We start from the raw sequence: 21,845 nt of genomic DNA, 5'->3' as shown, positions 1-21,845 counted from the left end.
GAACAGTGAGCAGACGTTGCCCACCTTTCTATACAACATAGCTTTAAGCGGCTTTAATGTTTAGGCCAATTTTCAAAGGAATTTCCATTAATGCCTTTCACCTTCGTGGCTGCTCTGAACAGAATGATTTTTACCTCTTTTAAATATAAATTCATGAGGAACGCTCATCTGTTTAATCGTCTCTAACTAGTAGGCTCTCCCTTTTACTCTTGAGAGATGCCAGTGAGACCTTCTCTGACGCTTTAAATGCCAACTGGGATCATACGTCTACAAACATTCACCTCTTTTGAGTATTTTCCTGGTTGATCTTCAAACTGAAGCCTTACATAACAGCTATGATTTTCATCATGCATCAAACCCAGATTTGATGAATGGTATTTGGTGTCTGGATCTTATCAATTGGAGCCTCCTTCCTTCTGAGGAAAAATCTAAACCAGAAGATCTTCTATCTATAAATGAAGCAAGATTCTCCACCCATATTGAGCAACTCTCAACAGTGAGGTTGGCTCCTGAGAGCAAGAAATACAGGGCTTAGCATTTGTTAGACATGATCAGGGATATTGGTGTTGCTGCAAGAATGCCTTTCACCAGAACATATTTAAGTCAGTCGATGAAGTTGTGTTTTTGGTCATGATTCTTAAATTACCGACCTCATTTGGTGCTATGTGTCGATTGCAGATTTTTTTTTTCCTTGGCTTTTCTGCAGTATTTAATAGTGGTACAACACAGGAATAGTTGGCTTTAATTTCTTATTTCTTTACAAATAGTCATCCTGATGTAATTTGCAAAGTTTGTAAAAGGATTCTGTCCGGATCCCAGAGTAGAGTTTTATAGGAGTCTGTTTAACATGTTTTATATAATGTACTAAGTACCTCTGCGTCTGGCCCATAAATTGCTGATGTATGTTTCATATTGGTCAGTCTCATATTTTTGTTAGTGGAGGTTTGATCAGCATAGATCCAAGTTAAAAATACCAAATTGGGTAAGCCCCTTTCTATCCAGGGACATAAGGTGTGAGATTCATCGCCCACCACTTAAGCAAACCCACCCATGAAAAGTTTAACAAACTCCTGACATTTAGTTTTTCCCCATATTTGTGAACAGATGTCAGCCTGAATTTCCTAATTTAGCTTCTGTAGACGCCCTGCAGCTATAAACCGTTTACTGTATGGGTGTGTTATAACAGAGTTCACATTGGTTAAGTTGTTCTTACTTAAGCTTTTACCATCTAAACTGATGTCCTGTTTTATCATGAAACACAACTTAAAGCTATGTCACCACTTGCCTCTTATCAGAATAAAGATCCAATGTTCCTGCCTTCCCTCAATCCTGACTGCTACGATTACTTGCATATAACACCACCAGTTGACCCACTTGATGGTACAGAAAGACATTTCGCCCTTGAAGAAAACGACCCAGTTCAGCAATATACAAAAGGGAGTGCTTAGGAAATTCCATTGTTTTTAGTGGTATCACCTAAGGTTCCTGGATAAGGGTAAACCAGAGAAGGCTGAATATCTATATCCCCAGTGCCAGGTTAAGCAGAAAGACACAGTATTCCATCCACGCGAAAGTATACCACTATTCGACCCTCCTCTTCTTTTGTGTGGCTTAAACTTGCCCACCAGGAAGCACTAAGAAATCTTTAAACCCTGATGAAGTACCTTGTTCGGATGAAACATGTTGGCTGGGCTGCAGTGTGATGTTGTGAAGACCTAAAGAAAATATTTTTTTGAATATCATATCATGGCTTCTGCTGTATATTGGATCAATAAGAAGAATTCATATGTTTGAATAATCTGGATTAATATGTGATTAAGAGAACTTTCAGTAAAAACAGTGGACTTACTAAGCACTCCCTTTTGTGTATTGTATTTCACTATGGTTTATGGTTTCGGAGAAGGAGGACCATTAGAAGGTTGAGTGCTATTGCATACAAATTAACAATACAAAACGCCTGTGCGCTCAGTTAAAGTCAATACTTCTCTTTTTGGAATGACCCACTCTTAGCACTTGTGGTGTGTCAAATATACTTTCAGTGATTGAACAATGAGTTTACTTGTTGTTAAACATATTGCTTAGTATTGGCTCCTTCAGAAATGTACTAATCTAATAGAGACATCTAGCCGCAGATTCCTTACCTTAGAATTTCTCAGGTGTCAGGCTGGCTCTGGAAGACTTTTGCTTGAGCAATACTGTAGGAGGCTGGCTTAGTATATGCTGCACACTTTTTTAGGTGGAGCACCCTGCACTAATCAAGACAATCATTACGGTGATTTTAGTGGTCTTAGACAATCTTAGAAAGCTCTCTAAGTGGTAGCTGTGGAGAGCAGACTTCAGGCTTAGTCCAGAAGGAGTGTGAAGCAGCTTGTTTTACCGGTACTAATTATATAGTGTGGTTTAAGTGAAAAAGAACCACACAGTGTAGTTATAAAAATACGTATTTATTATAAACACTCAGTAACACATTGCAATATCTCCTCCCCTGAGATATAATCCCAATACCCACACTATTTCAGTAATAGAACACATAAGTAGCACAAATACACAGTGGTCTGTAGGGGGAGACTAAACCATATGCTAATAAAGTGGAATGCGACCCACGATCCAAGTCGAGACTGGACCCAGAGGACTTAGAAGAGCTGGGGACCCCGGGAACCACCCAAGGTAAGTGCCTAGGAACACCACAGAGGCTTTGTGCAAAGTAGAAACATGACAGCATGCGCAATACAAATCAATGGGGAAATTCGCAGTTGCAGTTTTCAAGAAGGATCCTTCCAAGGAAACCCTGAAGAAATACCCATGGAAGATGGAAGGTTGGAGAGTAACCCCACACGTGGATACCTTGGGAACCAGAATACCTACACCAGGGAAGCCGGGTGCATAGGTGCGAAGTGACGTCGGAAAATGCCGTAGATCACAATAGAGGACTTCAGTAAAGATGTCGCTGGTGAAGAAGGGTGGAACACAAGGGTTGATTCAGGGAGCGAGGTACCTGCAAGCAGCGGGGACAGAGTCTATGCCACTCAGGAGTGACCAGGAGGCATGGAAGACGAAAGCCCACCGATGTCAAAAGAAGCAGGAGAGTTGACAGTGACCTTGACGCTGTAGCTGTGCGGACCAGGCGACATTGTGGAAGATCAGGAGCCGTTCACGAGCTGTTCCACGTCTGATGTCAAGAGCCAGGGGGTCGGTGACCCGCGGGAGCACCAACAAGCCTTGGTAGCGGCAACAAACCTGGCAGACGAAATAGGTGCAGTGTCGGGACCAGCAAGGTCCAAGGGACTCACCAAGTGCAGGTAAGTCAATGTAGGCCCCAAGCAAACAGGGAAGCCCACTGGAGCCAAAGAAGACCCTCAAGAGGACCCACTTGCTGGAAGCACAGGAGTCGCAAGAGGACATTGAGCAGCTCACCAATAATGCAGGCCCACGGTGCAGCGGATGCAGTGAGGACGAAGATCTTTGTAGCAAGAGATGCTGGAGGCTGGAGCTTCGTGGAGCCCGAAGTCAACAGGCTTTGGCAACGGCAAGTCGATGCGGTGCACAGGGGTACTGCTCCAGTGGTTCGACGAGGGATACCGGCTTCAAACTTGATGTGAAGACAGTGCAGGCCTTGTGGGAGTTGCAGAACCACCACCTATGTTGCTGGACCTTTAGAAGTCCGTGGACGCTCAGGAACGGCAGACTGATCAGCTTTTTTGCGGTGCCTGCAGATGCAGGGGAGTGACCCCTTTACTCCAAGGTAGATTCCTTCAGGTATCTTGGATGCCCACAGGCCTGTAAAAGAACCTGTATGGTGCACAGGCACATACAATGCAGAAGACTGGCAGGACGACGAGACCAGGAGCAGCAGGAGTCTTCCAGTTGCTGTCTCGGTTCCCAAAGCGAAGTCCAACGAAGTCCAAAATGCCCAGACAGTTGAAGATGAATTGGTTTCGGATCTGAGTCTTGTCCCACGATGAATCTGAAGAGCCACCCATGGGTAAGCCCTTAAGTACCCTAAGGAAAGGGTTGGGATGATTCAGGGGTCCCTCCCCAGAGGAGGGTCTGGACAGCGGGGAGGATACTCCATGTCCTTTGTCCAGTTTCGCATCAGAGCGGGAGCCAATGGCTCCCTGAACTGGTTCCAACTGGAGTATACAAGGAGAGAACCAAATGTGCCCTTCAAAGCAGTCTAGTAGGGTTGGGAAGCGCCTTCGCCCTAGCCCAGTACACTAAGTCCTGTCTGGGAGGTGGTCACACCTCCCTGTGACCAGAAACCTATTGTCCTACCTTCCCCTGCTTGAGCTTGGCTCAGCAGCAGGAGGTCAGAATCGTGTCTGTGATAGACATGAGCCATAGCTTGCTTTCAGCCTCAGGAAGACTCGTACAGGGAGCATGGAGGGCTTCCCGGGGGAGCTCCCCAGTGCATGGAATCATACCCCCAACACAGTTTATGGTGTTGGGGTATGATTCCAACATGTTTGATACCAAACATGCAGGGTTAGTTACAGCCATTTTAGAGTTAAGCATCGTGCAATGACGCTTGGCCACTCTGTATCATAATGGCTGATGCACTTACAATGCCTGGAGAATGGACTCTGGGGATTGTAGAGGTGTCCCGCTCATGCAGCTGCACCCTCACACTTGTAACCAAGCACCTTGCCTTCAGGATTGAAAGGCCTGCCTTAGGGGTGACTTATAGGTTTTAAGTGTAGTGACCTCAGCTATAGGATTACTTATATCTGTCGTAAGAGGTGTTGGCACCAGCTTACACAGGCTGCAAGGGCATGCCTGTAGTCACAATTTGACTGGTCCTCCATGGGTGGCATAATACATGCTTCATTCCATGGGGGACCCTTGGTGTACCTATATGTTTTTGTACCATATACAAGGGACTTACAAAGGTACACAAGTAGCCAGTCGGGGGGGGGGGGGAGTACCTAAGTACTCTCCATGGTCCAAATTAGGGAGGAAGCACAGATACTGGCATCCTGATTAGCAGGATCCTAGTCAAACTAGTCAGAAAACAGAATGTCACCAGCAAAAAGTGGGGGTAACTCTGAAAGCAGATCCTACTTTCCTACCAATACACTTATGAACTGGTAGGTGGCGTAGGTCAGCTCTGCTTGACTTTGTTGTCCGCACCAGAATTTATGTCCATGTCACCTATATAGGCAACATCTCGGTGCGCTGACGTCAGTTCTTTTCTTTACGTGCCAGCTAGCGCAGATCCATGAAGAAAGCTATCCTCTGTCACTTTTTGACAGGCTCTTTTTTTGACGTTTTGTCGAAGATTTTTGGTGTGTAGGTTTTTTCACAATGTCGAAGACCTGGATTCAAACGATGCCATCATGCCATGTTCAATCAATCAATCAATCAATCAAAGCATTTATATAGCGCACTACTCACCCAGAGGGTCTCAAGGCGCTGGGGGAGGGGGGTCCGCTACTGCTCGAACAGCCAGGTCTTGAGTTGCTTCCTGAAGGCGAGGTGGTCCTGGGTTGATGACGGATCCACACTTAATTTATATCTGGTGCCTGGAGCGCAACCATGACTCGAAGTCGTGCTCCAACTTCTGGGCCATGGCGCTGGAGGCTTTGAGGGAGCGGTCCCTAAAGCTGCTTGTGTCCTGGCGCTCATTTAATTCCTTTCACTCCAGAGGTCTTTTTCTCCCAGTCAAGAAGAAAGTCTGGGCACCGCTCTGGTATTCCTAAGTCCTAGTCCTCCCGCTCAAAGTTGTCAGGTTGGTCAGGTAAGAGGTATAAGAAACAGAAAAAGTTGAAGCGTGCTTCAACTTTTCGTCCAACATGATGGAGTCTTGACGCTCTAGGCCTCGTTCTGTGGAACCTGCGCCTGGGTGTGCTCCGTGCTTCCCTGACTTTACAGGAGCAGGAGCAACCCCCACCCAGCTTCAAGAATTCTATGACGCTCTGTTCCTCATATTTGGGCCACCAGATCCTCCCGGCATGCCTTCGGGCTCTGGAAGCTCAGAGGGGGCTCCATTGGGTTCTGCAGCAGCCTCGGTGCCAATGACCCCTCTCCCCCCCCCCATGGATCCGGTGGTGGATCCGGACTGGTGCCAATCATGCCTCTGCAACTTTCCCCAGCCCTGTGCAGAGACACCTGACGCCAGTCCCATTCTTGTCCCAGACAAGCCGGTTCTGCGCCTACCGATGCAATTCTGCCACTAACGGCACCCTTGGGTCCTATGTCTGTTCCTCAGCCTTATTTTGAAGGTCTAGGAATGGAGGAAGATTTGAAGGGGTCCCTAGACCCTTTACAAGACCAGGCTGAGTATGAAATGGACTGTTATGAGGAATTGAGTGAGGCCAGTGGACTGGACACCTCTCCAGATTCTGGCCTGCTTTCTCCCCCTACCGTGGCTGCGGAGGAGGGAGCTTCATATGCTGTGATGGTGAGAAGGGCAGCTGACGTCCTGGACCTTTACCTACCTTTGGTGGAAGTCAAGATGAATATCTTGACAGAGATCCTCCAGCCGGGTGTCTCCTCCTCAGAACCCCTCCTGCCTGCTGACAAGCCCTGGACTGATGTCCTTCTGGGAACCTGGTACAAATCCAGCACAGGGGTTCCTGTGAATAGGACAATTGCCTGCTACCATCGCCCTGTACCGGTTGGCCCAAAATTCCTCACCAACCACCTTACCCTCTAGAGCTTGGTGGACCAAGCCTCTGTCTCACAAGGCGCATTCTCTTCTGCACCCCCAGACAGGAAATCCAAGAGGCTGGATAGTTTGGGCAAGAAAATGTTTTCTTCCACCAGCCTTGCATTGTGGTCGATGAACACTGCATGCATTTTGGGCAGTTACAGCCACTCTTTGTGGGAAACTGCCTTAGGTCCCAGAGGAGGCCCAGGCCATTCTCTCCCAAGCAGTATCAGATGAGAAAGATGCTGCATTTGTTGTGGGCTTGACACCACCGACTCGCTGAGCAGAGTGTTGTAATCGACTGTGGCTGTTCGACGCCACACCTGGCTGAGAACTTGTCTTTTGTGGTGATGTTTTGGCTTCCCTTATGGACATGCCCTTTGATGGCACCCGTCTTTTCGGAGACCAGGCAGACATGACCCTGGAGTGCTTTAAGGACTCACAGACTATGGCCAAGTCCTTGGGCCTCTCAGTGATCATATGTGCCATGTCTGCTTTTCACTCCTTTCGTAGCCACGGAAGGGGCTTTTAGCCACGCCAGCCATATCCCAGCCACAAAACCGCACAAGTTCAGCAACGTGGGCACAGCTCCTTTTGACCCTGTGGGTAAGGCGGACTGAGGTTAAGTCAGTCCACTCCTCCCCCTTCAGCCACCAAACCTTCCTAGTCTGGCTTTTCACGATCATGGGCGGCCAGTGGTGGTAGGATCAGCCATCACCTCCACCACTGGCAAAACATTGCATTGGGCAGGTGGGTTCTTCAGATAGTCCAAAACGACTGTTCCCTCCCCTTTGAGACTATCCTTCCCTCCATGACTCCAATTTATGACCAGCTGACAGAGGACCACTTGATCTTGCTTCAGGAGGAAGTCCGAACTCTCTTGGCCAAGGGAGCCATAGGGAGGGTCGAGGCACCAGAAGGAGGCTGTGGTTGCTATTCCCACTACTTTCTGGTTCCAAAAAAGGGCCTTTGACCTATTCTAGATCTGCGAGCCCTCAACTACTTCCTCAAAAAGGAAAAGTTAAAAATGCTCACTCTGGCTCATGTTCTGTCTCCACTAGACACCGGAGACTGGATGGAAACGCTGGACTTTCAGGACGCCTATTTTCACATTCCCGTCCTGCCTGCTCATCCGTGTTACCTGCGGTTCACGGTAGGCCACAAATACTTTCAGTTCACTGTGCTCTCCTTTGGCCTTACCAGTACCCCTTGGTGTGCACCAAGGTGATGGTGGTGGTCGCAGCTCATCTGCACAGATCAGGGGTTCCAGTCTTCCCCTATCTCGCCGACTGGCTGTTGAAGGCAAGCTTGCCCCAGACTGTCCTCTCCGACCTCCAGACTATTACAAACCTCCTGCTTTCGGTGGGTTTCACTATCAACATGCCGAAGTCACACATGACTCCCTCTCAGACTCTCCCTTTCATCTGGACTGTTCTGAACACAGTGCAGTTTGGGCCTATCCTCCAGATTGGCGAGTCCCGGAAGCAAAGGATATGTTTCAGCCTCTATCCTGGATTTCGGTGAGACTGAGTCATGGCTGCTGGGCCTCATGGTCTCCTGCTAGTGACACATGCCAGATGGAATCTCTCCGACATGGTCCAGATCTTGGAGAGAACCGCACAGGGCCTGCAGTGGTGGCTGACCAACCACGATTGGGTCAGAGGCTGACTTCTCTCCCTTCCCCAAGTAGATCACACTGTAGTGATAGATTTGTCACTCCTGGAACAGGGTGACCATCTTGGAGGGGTGGAGATCAGAGGACTCTGTTCTGTGGTAGAATCCTGCCTCCACATCAATTGCTGGAGCTCCGAGCGATGGCTTGGCATTGAAAGCTTTTCTTCCTTTCATCAAGGGAAAGCTAGTTCAGGTGTTCACAGATAACACCACCACCATGTGGTTCTGCAACAAACAGGGCGGAGTGGGGTCATGGACACTTTGCCAAGAGGCCCTGTGTCTCTGGACGTAGCTGGAACAGCAGGGCATACGCCTGGTGGTTCAACACCTGGCAGGTTCCCTGATCGCCAGAGCGGATAAACTCAGCCTTTGATGGCTAGCTGATCACGAATGGCATCTTCATCTGAAGATGGCGCAAGGTCTCCTTCAGAAGTGAGGAGAGTGTTGGTTAGATCTGTTCTCCTCCCAGAGAATGCGCAATGTCAGCAGTTTTGCGTGCTGGAGTTTCAAAGGCGGCATTTGCTCGGCAACACTTATCATCTCGAGTGGAGCTCAGGCCTCCTCTACATTTTTCCACCAATACCACTCCTGTCCAGAAGCAATACGCCCAAGTCATTCTTGAGGCTCTAGATTGGGCACGGAGATTCTGGTATTCTGAGCCTCTCCAACTGAGCATCGATCCTCCGATCAGGATTCCCCTCAGGAGGATTTTATCGCAGCAGCAGGGGAGGGTCCTCCACCTGAACCTGTCAACTCTATGCCTTCCTGCGTGGAGATTGAGTGGTGGCAGTTTATAGCATTCAACCTTGCTCCCGAAGTCTGCAATGTTATTTTGGCAGCCAGGCGTCCCTCTACTAAGACTGTATATGCATGCCAGAGACAAAAACGTGTTAAATATTGTACAGAAAAGTCTATTGATCCTTTTCTGGTTCCCTCTCTCAAGTCCTTCTCTTTATTTTATCCTTTGCCCAGCAGGGCTCTGCTCTTGGCACTCGTAAAGAGTACATGTCGGCCCTGTCTGCCTTCTTGAGGATGCAAGACAACGCTCTTTATGGGTCTTGTACATATGTTCCCACCTGCCCCATTCATCGCACCTCAGTAGGACCTTAATTTGGTTCTGATCTTCTTCATGTGTGCTGCGATTGAACTTCTGCACAACTGCCCCCTCCAGCTGCTTGCCATCAAAACAGTCTTTTTCGTGGCAATAACTTCCACCAGGAGGGTGAGCGAATTGGAGGCTCTGTCATCCAGGCCTCCTTACCTGACCATCTTCCCTGATAAGTTGGTGCTTTGCACTAAGGCCTCTTTGTTATAAAAAGTAGTAGCACCTTTCCACGTGAAGCAATTTGTTACCTTGCCCACTTTCTATGCTCCTCCACACCCCTCTATAGAGGAGAAGCGACTCCACCGTCTAGGCCCAAAAAGAGTGTTCTACCTTGACCGCACTAAAGAGTTCCAGGTGGAAGACTAACTCTTCGTGGGGTACATTAGATCATTGAAAGGTAGTGCAGTGCAGAGGAGAACTATCTCACGATGGGCCATCCTCTGCATCAAATTTTTTTATGCTCTGGCCAAGAAACAGCCTCCTGAAGGCTTAAGAGCTCATTTCTCCAGAACTAAGGCTGCGACCACAGCATTGCAACATGGTGTTCAAGACCTTGACATTTGTCAGACAGCACCGTGGGCATCACTGCACACGTTCACTAAGCACTATTGCCTGGACAGTCAGTTCTGCAGGGACAGCCTTTTTGGCTGCTCTGTCCTGCAGGACTTCCTGATCTAAACTTGTCAGTAGTCCCTCCTCTGGGGATGTCATTGCTTATTTATCCATTCGGAGGTAAGGAATCTGCGGCTAGATATCTCTATCAGATGGACAAGTCACGTACCTTTGGTAACGCCTTATCTAGTAGAGACATTATCTAACTGTAGGTTCCTTACCGACCCACCCATCCTCTCCGCACTGCGGACAGGTTTTTAGGGTCAGGGCTGATCCCTTTCAGGGGTCTAGTTGTTCTAAACACACCACTGTCAGTGCACTTCATGGCTCCATGCTCCTGGTGCGGAAAGTCGTGAAAAGTAACAGACGTCAGCGCGCTGAAGTGGAGTCTATATAGTTTACATGGACATCACTTCTGGCGCCGACAATGTCATGTGGAGCTGACCGATGCCACATACCAGCGAGCAAGGGTATTGTTTGAGCAAAAGTCTTCCGGATCAAGTCTGACGCCCCATAAATTCTAAGATAAGGAATGTGCAGCTAGATCATGTCTCTACCATATGAACAAATTACTTACCTTCGGTAACGCTTTTTCTGGTGGATACAGTATCTGCCTGTGGATTCCTCACCTTGAATATCCCCTGCGCCAGCAACATTCAGAATTCTTTCGTAGCTCTCCACGCCGACGAGGACGATGTCACAATAGCACGGCTCCGCATGCTGCTCCGCATGCGGCTCCGCTGACATCACTGGAGCCATAAGAGGACCTCGTCGTCGTGATGACGTCAGTTCCACCCTTTTTTTCCATGCCTTCGAGGCACACGGACGGACCGACAACAATATATATGCAGTATACACAGTACATAATATTCAAACCAACACACACAGTGTGAAGTCAATGCAGGAAAGCAAAAGAAATAACACACTTCCTTTGACAGTAACAGATACATTTGTCACATTATCACTACTGTAGGTGTACAAGGGTGGACAACGGGGAGGCGGGTGGGTCAATGAGGAATCCACAGGCAGATACTGTATCCACCAGAAAAAGCGTTACCGAAGGTAAGTAACTTGTTCTTCTGATGGATACATCTGCCAGTGGATTCCTCACCTTGTGAATAGATTCCCACAGCAGTCCCCTCTCCCGGAGGAGGGTGTCCAGCCTTCTATACCAAAAAGTCCTGAAGGACTGAACGTGCAAAGTGTACGTCCCTCCTCACCTCGGTATCTAAGCAGTAATGCTTCGCGAAAGTGTGGAGGGAGGCCCAAGTTGCCGCTCTACAAATGTCCTCCACAGGAACACCTCTAGATAAGGCAGATGTAGAAGACTTTGCCCTGGTAGAACGAGCTCTTATACCCTCTGGAGGTTCCTTACCGGCCAATGAGTAACAGATCTTGATGCACAAGATAATCCATCTGGAAAGGGTGTGCTTGTGCACCACTCTGCCTTTCCTGCAGCCAATGAAGCCCAAGAAGAGCTGGTCATCCACTCGAAAGTCTTTAGTTGTATCGAGGTAAAAAACACCGCCGCTCCTCCTCCTTGGAAGGGTGAGGGGGAGGATAGAAGGTAGGAAGGGTAATGGACTGCCCCAGATGGAAAGGAGTTACCACCTTAAGCAGAAAAGCAGCCCTGGTCCTGAGTACCATTCTTTCAGCATGAATGGTCAAGAACAGGGGTTTCGAACTCAGAGCTTGAAGCTCACTTACCCTCCTTGCCGAGGTAATGGCAATGAGAAAAACTGTTTTAAAAGACAATAGCCTTAAGGGACACTTGTGCAAGGGTTCAAAGGCAGAACCCATCAAGTAAGTTAAGACAAGATTCAAGTCTCATTGAGGCACAATAAATGGAGTGGGCGGAAATTTGTTGGTAAGGCCCTTAATGAACCGTAACACAATAGGTGATTTAAACAAGGACGGCTGATCCGGCAAGCAAAGGAATGCCGACAAAGCTGATAAATAACCCTTCACAGTAGCTACAGCAAAACATTGCTGTGCTAGAGAGAGAGCAAACTGAAGAATGTTGGATAAACGAGCCCTCAAAGGGTCAATAGACTTCTCCCCACACCAATGGACAAATTTGGACCACCTATAGGAATAGATAGACTTGGTGGAGTGACGCCTGGCAGACAAAATCACGTCCACCGTGTCAGGCGGGAGAGAAAAATAATTCAGGTTGCCCTGTTCAATCTCCAGGCATGAAGATGTAAGCTCTGGAGGTGGGGGTGTAGAACGAGGAGAGGTGGAGAAGATCTGTATACCACACCCTTCTTGGCCAATCCGGGGACATCAATATAACTTGGGCCCGGTCTTGGCGAATCTTCCTCAGAACCCGAGGAATCAAGGGTATGGGAGGAAACGCGTAAAGGAGTTGATCGCTCCAACTCCACTGCAACGCTTCCCCCAAAGGTCCCTGCATCGGATACTGGAGACTGCAGAATCAGGGGCAGAGAACTGCCGACTGAGACTGTCTGCACGCACGTTGAGAACTCCGGCCAGATGATTTGCCATCAGACAAATCTGATGATCCTGAACCCAGGACCAGAGACACAGAGCCTCTCTGCAGAGACAATGCGACCCCACTCCTCCCTGCTTATTGACATAACAAATTGCGGTAGTGTTGTCCGTCAGGACTTGAACCGACTGACCGCGAAGGAAAGGGAGGAAGGCCATGAGTGCCAAACGTATCGCCCACAACTCCAAAAGTTTGATGTGAAGCAACCTTTCCTCTGGAGACCAAAGACCCTTGATCTCCAGATCCCCCAGATGCGCACCCCACCCTGAAGTGGATGCATCCGTTATCACTGTGGCCACTGATGGAGGTCGATGGAAGGGCTTCTGGAGATCCTCACAGACTCCCTGAGGTCTCCGTTGTGCTGATACCACTGCCTGCAGAGGCACCACTGGAGCGCCCTCATGTGCCAGCGTGCATGGTTGACCAACAGAATGCAGGAAGCAAACAGACTGAGCAGACGAAGGACCTTCAGGACTGGAACGACCGCTCCATTGTAAAACAAGGGAATTATTTCCTGTATGTCGAGAATCCTTTGTGGAGGTGGGAATGCTCGACACACAGTAGTGTCCAGTACCGCCCCTATGAACAGGTTGCGCTGAGAGGGCACCAGGTGAGATTTGGGCACGTTTATCGAGAAACCCAATTTGTACAACAGCTGAGTTGTAACTTGTAGGTGATGAAGCACCTTCTCTGGCGACTCCACTTTGATCAGCCAGTCGTCCAGCTAGGGAAAAACTGGAATCCCCGACCTTCTGCGATGGGCTGCCATCACCTTGGTGAAGACTCGAGGTGCAGTAGTAAGACCAAACGGGAGAACAACAAACTGATAATGTTGCGACCCTACCGTAAAACGAAGATACTTCCTGTGCGACTCCAGGATCGGAATATGAAAATACGCATCCTGCAAGTCGATCGACACCATCCATTCCTCCTGTTGCAGCGCTTGAAGAACCTGCGCAAGGGTGAGCATCTTGAACTTCTCCTGCTTCAGAAAATGGTTCAAGATCCTGAGATCCAGGATTGGACGTAGCCTGCCATCCTTCTTGGGTATCAGGAAATACCGGGAGTAGCATCCCTGACCCCTTTCCCGCTCTGGAACCACCTCTATCGCACCTTTTTTCAGTAATGTTAGGACTTCCTCCTGCAGGAGAAGAAGGTGGTCCTCCGAGCAAGCACCTTGGCAAGGAGGGTAATTTGGAGGGAATTCCCGAAAGGGAAGAGCATACCCATGTTCCACAAGATTTAGAACCCAAAGGTCTGTAGTGACCGATGCCCAATCTTGCAGAAAATGGGTAAGCCGACCCCCCACAGGACCAACATGATCCAGAATGGTGGATCTAGGGCTGCTTTGCAGTGGTAGGAGGGAGGGAGGTAGAGGAGGAGGAGGAGGAGGAGGAGGAGGAGGAGGCTGATGACCTCGTGGACGACCTCTGTTCCTGCCCCTGTAGGTCTTAAACAGGGTATTTTGCTGCTGCTGCTGCTGAGGCTGCCTGTAGGTCCCAAAACCTCTGTACCTTATGAATGAGGAACCTCTAGACTGCGCCTGGAGGCCCAGAGACTTAGCTGTGGCTTTGCTGTCCTTGAACCTTTCCAAGGCTGCATCTGCTTTCTTTCCAAACAGTCCAAAACCATCAATGGGTTGATCTAGAAGTGTTGCCTGCACATCTGGAGAGAACTCCAACGACTTAAGCCAAGCACTTCTTCTTGTGGCAACCGAAGAGCCCATGATCCTGGCAACAGTGTCCTCAGTATCCAAACCACTTTGAATAACCTGTCGTGCAGCTGCTTGAGTGTCCGACAAGACCTCATTAAAATTCTGCCTGTCTTCTTCAGACAATTTAGGAACCAGCTGTTTTGCAGAATCCATCAGGGTGTGGATGTAAGGGCCCAAAAGGCAGGTGGCATTTGTGGACTTCAAGGCCATACTTGCCGAGGAGAACACCTTCTTGGCCGACTGTTCAAGCTTTTTAGACTCTCTATCACTAGGAACTTGAGGAAAAGCTCCAGAAAACTTCTTCGAACAGGCAGCTTGAACCACCAGACTCTCAGGAGAAGGATGGGATGTTAGGAAGTCCGGATCTCCTGGAGCCACCCTGTACCTCCTAGCAACAGATTTAGACACTGCTGGAGCCGTAAAGGGCTTACGCCAAACCTCCATAACTGGCTCAGTGATGGCATCATTAAATGGAAGCAAAGGTTCTACCACAGTGGAGGAGGAATGAAGAACCTCCGTCAAGATGTTGGACTTAAATTCAGCCGTTGGGAGCTGCAAGTCTAAGAGCTCAGCTGCCTTCCTTATGGTTATGACTGTGTGGTAAGGAACCACATCCTTAGAGGGAGCATCTGAAGGAGGAGAAAGCTCCCATTCTGGGGACATATCAAGGCCACTTGCCTCCTTTAATTCTTCAAATAAGTCATCTGACTCTTAAAGTTCACCCTCTTCCATTTCTTCTGCCTGCTCCTCCTGCCTGGATCTTATCCTCGAAACCGGCGTCGGCGGCGCCACACACGACTCAGCCGGAGTCGGCATCGAACACGGATCCGGAGGCACAGCCTGAGCCGAACGAGGTCGAGCTGGAGCCGGACATGAAGGGAACGACGTCTTCGGTGCCAGGAAATGCCAGGACGGCGCCGCTGGAAGAAAAGGCATAAAGGGAGCCTGAGCATAGGGAACCCCCAAATTAAAGGCCATTGGACCCATGGGACCCGAAGGTGCTACAGAGGGGTACATTGCTCTTTAAAAGACACCATACATGGCATTCAAGTAATGCGATGGGTCTTGACCCGGGCCAGGGAAAGGCTGGTGAGGGCTCGATAAAGGCTCAGGCTGAGGCATTACCGGACTCGGGTGATTCGGCGCCGACTATGGAGCCAGTGGTGTCGAATACTCATCAGGTAACGGAGCCTCTTCCACCGGAGCCGGTGAATGTGTCGGCGTCGGAGATGGAGCCAGAGCTGGAGAACGCTATGGAGGAGCTGCAGGCGAGGCCGGACAAACAGGTGTAGCTGGATTCGAAGGAGAAGGTGAAACATAGTCCTTACGACGCCGAGGAACTGGAGAAGTCTATTTCGGAGCCGTCTCCTTATCTGAACGGCATCGAGAGCCGTGCCTCTTCTTCTTCTTATGCTTCTTTGATCTTGAAGCATGACCCGACGTCGACTTCGAACCCGACCGTGACCTCGACCTCGATCGCCTTCGACCTCTCTTCTCCTTCCTCATCTTCGCTATGAACAGCTTGGCCTCTCTCTCCTTTAAAGCCTTTGGGTTCATCTTACGGCAGCAAGAGCACCCCTCGACGTCGTGCGGATCCGTGATGGACATATGTCCTCCGCACTCTCTACAGGGCTTGAACCCTGACTTCCTCGACGACATCTTCAGGAAAGAAGCAAGAGAGGACCAGAAACAATCCAGAAAAACAAAGTAACCAGACAAGCTACGGAGAGTTCCAGAAAACCGTTAGCGTCGACGGCGAGGAAAAAAGGGAACTGACGTCATCACGCCGAAGAGGTCCTCTTATGGCTCCAGTGACGTCAGCGGAGCCGCATGCTGAGCCTTGCTATTGTGACGTCGTCCTCGTCGGCGTGGAGAGCTATGAAAAAATTCCGAATGTTGCTGGCGCAGGGGATATTCAGAAGGTGAGGTATCCACTGGCAGATGTATTCATCAGAAAAGGCGTTACCGAAGGTAAGTAACTTGTTCAACATTACTAGGCTTGATTCATTATTGTGGTATCATAACTGCTGTAGCTAAATCCTAGCTTAGCAATATTGAGCTGGTCTGTTGATGGCATTTAAAGTAAAATATGTTTATCTTTTCTTTAGAATCTTGAATCAAGGTTGAAGGTAATTTTACCAGATGACATTGGTGCAGCTTTAATGGATGGTGTGGTTCTGTGTCATTTAGCTAATCATATAAGACCACGCTCTGTTGGAAGTATCCATGTACCATCACCAGCAGTGGTAAGTAATTAAAAACATCTAGTTTATTGCTGTCTAAACAGTACATTTTGGATGGTAGTACCCGCTGTACGGCGTGCATTCTATCACATTTTATGAACAAGTGAAGCAAATTAGGAATGTTAGACCTTCTCAAAGTATTACATTTTGCTCTTTGCCAAATGCATTTATATATCATACCCAACTTTGTGAACCCTTTTTATCCATGTATAAATACAGCACATCGTTGCATTTAATTTGTAGTTTATGATGGATACTTTTAACCACAGATTCCTCAGATTTTGAATATGTCAGACTGGATCTGGAAAATCATTTGCGTTACCCTCTGCGCGCTTGAAGATTACGTCTAGGGCTCCTTGCCAACATCATTCAGCTCCTATGTGCAGAGCCACATATGGGCACTAACCATGTGTGCCCATGTCGGTTACTTTCCTTCCGCACCACCAGACGCAGATCTTGAGCTACCCCATAGCTCTTCATAAGACCACTTTATCAAAATGTAATTTTAAATATCAGTGTGCAAGAGAAAATGTCAACCCCTTAAAACTACAGGGTTTAAACCTTGTACGAACTGTCATCAGCAAATGTGAGGCCGAATCATGCTTCCAAGACCTGTAGCGACTGTGCCTTGATGAATCCGCTGTCCATCCAGAACCATGAGGTGAAGCTGTATGTTGCCACGCTTGAAGTATTTGTATGGGTTATTTGTAGAGCGCATTGTGACCAGAATGGTATCCTGCGCTAATGTTGCTAAAATCATCAAAAAGCCAGAAACAAAGGAAAAAGGAGTCAACAACATAACTCTAAGTGTCCTCCCAGTGTTATCTAGGGAAGAGCCAAGTTTTAAGAGCTTTCTTTAAGTTAAGGAAGTCAGTATGAGATCATACTTGAGATGGTAACTTATTCTTTATCTTTATCTTTATTTAAGCTTTATTTCGGCTTGTATGGCCATAAAAGCAAACATGCATAAAACATTTCCAATATACAAATACAGATACACAGTCCAATCTTCAAGATAATGCATATGGAGGTCAAAACCACAATTAATCACGTCTCATTTATGCTGTATGCAGCTTTAAAAAAAACAAAGACATACATTATAAATTAGTTTAAAAAGCCAGATTTTGTTTTAAAACTTTTCCTAGATACGTATTAGAAGAAAAAAATTATTCCACATCTGTGCAGCTTTAATACTGAGGGCATGTCCTTCTTGACACACCTTGCTAAATCTCTGTTATTGGACCAGGTTAAGTGTAGCAGAGAGCAACTGCCTTCCTGGAGTGCATTTCTGTAGTAGCTTTGGGCCCTTATTTTGGAGAGCTTTGATTACAATACAGAGTGATTTAAAAAATAATCCTCCGTTCGATGGGTAGCCAGTGAAGATCTCTAAGAGCACAGTAGACAAAAGATATCTGAGGTCTATTTTATGTTAGTTTGGCTGGCTGGAGCTACGTGAACTCATTCCATTTCCTAATCAAATAATTGGGGGCTCCAGGAAGAAGGGCATTAAAGTAGCTCAGCCTACTGAGCCCTACACATCTGGCAATTTGAGATCTTGCTTGTGTACAAAGCATTGGGAACAGTTTCCTGAGCCCCCGAAGAAGAGTGTAACAGAACCCTGCTACTCCAATCACATGCTTTTCAAGTGAGAGATTCTCGTGCAGCATTATTATAAGATTTTGGGCCTTCTCCAAGGCGCCAAGAGGGGTATCTGTGGACAAAGGCCAAATATTAGAGGTCACAGAGCAGAGGAGCTCAGTTTGACCTCTGTTTAAGTTCAGGGAATTTACACTCATCCAATTGGAAAGGTCTAGTATGCATGCCTAAAAGGTACTGATCAAATCCAACTGATTGTTGTTAAGTGAGAGAATCAGTTGAGTATTGTCTGCCTAGTTAATAACCTTGATCTTATAGGTTTTAATTAACAAGATTAATGCCTTAATATAGACATTAAACAAAATTTGCCTGAGTAAATCCCTGTAGGACGCCATTTTGAGTTGTTCTGAATTTAGAGCAGAAAGGGGGCGTGGCCACTACCTGGCAGCAAACTTGTAGATATGATTTTAGCCATTTTGACACGAGACCACCAACACCTATTGAAGATAATCTAGAAAGTAGAGTGTGGTGATTCACCATGTCAAAGGCTCCAGATAAGTTAAGGAGGACAAGGACCACTGAATTACTGCTGTCTACCATCCTGCACATTTCGTTGGTAGCACAGAGTGTTTTAAATATCCTTATTGGTATTTTGTACGAACAAAAAGGCATTATCCAGTCTGTATATACATTTAGAACCACAGCAAACTTTTGAGTCTGGTTTTCTTCTTACTACTATACATTTCACCATAGCAAAACTGTGCTCTATTGCGAAACCCTAATTTATCACTTTAGTTAGCAAGAGTACCCCTTTTAGATTTAGGGGTCTCTAGTTGGCACAGGTATGCACTTGTGACAAATGGGGACCCTTGCCTCTAGTCAGGGTAAGGGGGTACACTCCTAAAATAACCCCTGCTCACCCCCTTGGTAGCTTGGCACGAGCAGACAGGCTTATCTCGGAGGCAGTGTGTAAAGCATTAGTGAACACATACAGTAATCAAGTGACAACACTACAGATGGACACCACACAGGTTTTATATAAAAAATAAGTATTCTTTATATAGATTTAACACAAGACCATAACGACAAAAATCCACAATTCTGTTACTTTAAAAATGGTAGAATTTAGCTTAGTTCTCTTTAGATCTTAAATGCGACACTTTGAGTCAATGTACCTTTAGATGCTACACGCAGGGCAACAAAAGTGTTGCAACGATGGTAGTTCGGTGCAAAGAAATAAAGATGTGAAGATTTTACTGAAGCGGCACGTTTCACCGATGTTGCGAGAAGACTCGACTCGATTCGTCAGCTGCAGCGACGACACCCTTGTCCAGTGATGCAACGACAGCGGCTTTGGCGGCGACACTCTTCTCCGACGATGGAAGACGCTTCCGCTCGATGTGACAGCTACAGCGTTGACACCCTTGTTCAGTGATGCGACGGCAGCAGCTCCAACGGCGGCACGCTTCTCCGTGGTTGCGAGGCGCTGTTCTTGATGCGGTGCAATGCGACAGCTACAGTGGTGACATCCTTGTTCAGTGATGCGACGGCTGCGATGGCGACACGCTTCTTCGGTGTTGCAGGAAGCTTCTCGTGGTGCAGTGCAATGCGACAGCTACAGCGGTGACACCCTTGTTCAGTGATGCGACGGCTGCGACGGCGACATGGTTCTTCTTTGTGAGTCGCGCTTGTGGCTCCTTGCAACACGCAGTCCCTCCGAAGGCCCAAAACACCAGCAGACATTTCCAAAAAACTCTAAGGGGGGTTGGTGGTTGACGTCTGTTGACCCTGAGACTTGAACAGGAGGCAAGCTCTTTTCCAAGCTCTTGGAAATCCTTACATAAGTTGAATGAAAATGCACACAAAGTCCTTTCTCCTTTCTTTGGCAGTCCAGGCCAATCCCCAAAGCAGCACTTCAGCTTAGGGATAGTCTCTCCTCAGTTTCTTCTAATTCAACTCCTCAGCAAAGGTTTCTTCTTGTTTCCCAAAGTGATCTAATGTTCTTGGGTTTAGGTCCCAATATTTATACCAAGTTTCTCTTTGTTCTCTGAAGGCAGAGAGGCCTTTGCCTAGTCCAAACGAGTTCTGGTCAGTCCTGGAGCACTTTGTTTACATGACTCCTTCTTTCCTTTGAGTGCAGGGCAGAGACATCTGATGCACCACAGGAGGTGGAGCCAGCATTGTGGAGGGAAGGCACAGCCCTATTCAGATCCCAGGTGCAACTCCTCCCTCCCATCTAGATGCAGATCTCTCTATTCACCACTGGTCTGACTCACCCTGTCTCCTAGAATCCCCCATCCTTGTCACTCAAACTCCAGACAAGGAATACACAGCCTAGCAGAGGCAGGTTTGAATGGTTAGACAAGAAAATACCTACTTTCTAAAAGTGGTATTTTCAAACAGAATGTTAAAACCAACTTCACTAAAAGATGTATTTTATCATTCTGAGTTCAGGCATACTAAATTCGAATTTCTACCATGATCCCTGAGTCAGTTAGGATTATAAGATGTAATCATCAAACTGCCCATTCTGGCCTATGGAGAACAGGTAGCCTTGCAATAGTGAAACTCGAAAATGGATGTAATTCACTATTAGAACATGCCACACACACCAGGGCATGTTCTATCTTATACTTACAATGTACCCTGCCCTTGGGCCTACCATAGGGGTGTCTGATATGAAGAAAAGGTAAGGTTTAGGGACTGGCAAGTGGGTGCACTTTCCCAGTCAGCATGACAGTACCAGACTGCACGCAGGTTCAGCAGTGGCAGGCCTTAAACACACTTTTACAGGCGGCTTCTGTGGGTGGCACAACCAGTGCTGCAAGCCCACCAGCAGCATTTGGATTTACAAGCCCTGGGCACTCCTGGTGCACTGTACTAGGGTCTGACAGGTAAACCAAACCAACCAATCATGGAATCACTAATTCATACATCAATTTACAATAGGGAGCACTTGCACTGTGGCACTGGACAGCAGTGGCACAGTGCCTAAAGCACCTAACACCAGCAAAAACACATGAGGTAACAGCAAAAAATGGAAGGGAGACCCACGCCAAGGTGCCAGGTCTAACAACCCCCTATTCCCAGTTTAAATTCCAGCTCCTTATCTTAGTCCCAGCGTCACAGCTCTTCCAGGATCTCCATTTGTCTATCTAATCTCTTCACATGTCATATCTCTTTCTTATTTGACGTTTTCTTACTGTCTGTGGGATGCTTTTATTACTCCAGTATTGGAACTTTCATAGATTCCCATGCTTGAATCATTCCCCGTTGTCGAGATGGGAGTCTGGGTATATATAAAAAATAGCAATACAATCCATTACGGTTAGAAACTAGGCTTAGGCCCAATCTAGTTTTGTAACATATCCACCTCTTTTTGTAAAAGATACTAAATAAAATCAGCAACCAATCAGTTCAGCCTCACCCTCTAGAACTCTCCTGAGAGAGCCTCAGACCATCAGATTTTCAACCGCACGTTGTGCTAGGGAGCCTCCACTGCTCAGGTTTTTCCTTAATACCTTACTCCTAGTGTTTTTTCAACTGATTTCTTTAATAGCTTCTTCAGCTTCGTGTCAACATTTCTGACAAGGTGAAGAAAGGCCTTTTTAGAGCCTTTTCCACCTGCTCTAAAAAAAGGCTTTACATAGACGGCCCTCACAAGGACTGCATCTATTGCCTCTATCCAGATCACAAGGCTAAAGATTGCAAGGTTTGCCGTACTTTTTCCACAAAAACCTTGA

General features: G+C 47.5%; 1 protein-coding gene across 3 annotated transcripts in view; it reads left to right on the top strand.

Moving 5' to 3' along the window:
• Window positions 1-21,845, top strand: part of LRCH2 (leucine rich repeats and calponin homology domain containing 2) — a 1,103,616-nt gene that overhangs the window by 976,942 nt on the left and 104,829 nt on the right. For all 3 annotated transcript variants that reach the window (XM_085607858.1, XM_085607859.1, XM_085607857.1), the window contains one exon: window positions 16,372-16,509. In XM_085607858.1, the coding sequence (XP_085463984.1) occupies window positions 16,372-16,509 (138 nt within the window). The remainder of the gene's footprint in view (window positions 1-16,371; window positions 16,510-21,845) is intronic.

Source organism: Triturus cristatus, chromosome 5_2, assembly GCF_964204655.1.
Source record: "Triturus cristatus chromosome 5_2, aTriCri1.1, whole genome shotgun sequence".
In the NCBI taxonomy this organism is placed as follows: Eukaryota; Metazoa; Chordata; class Amphibia; order Caudata; family Salamandridae; genus Triturus; species Triturus cristatus.
Note: the sequence above shows the minus strand (reverse complement) of the source record. Positions and strands in the feature narration are given on the sequence as shown.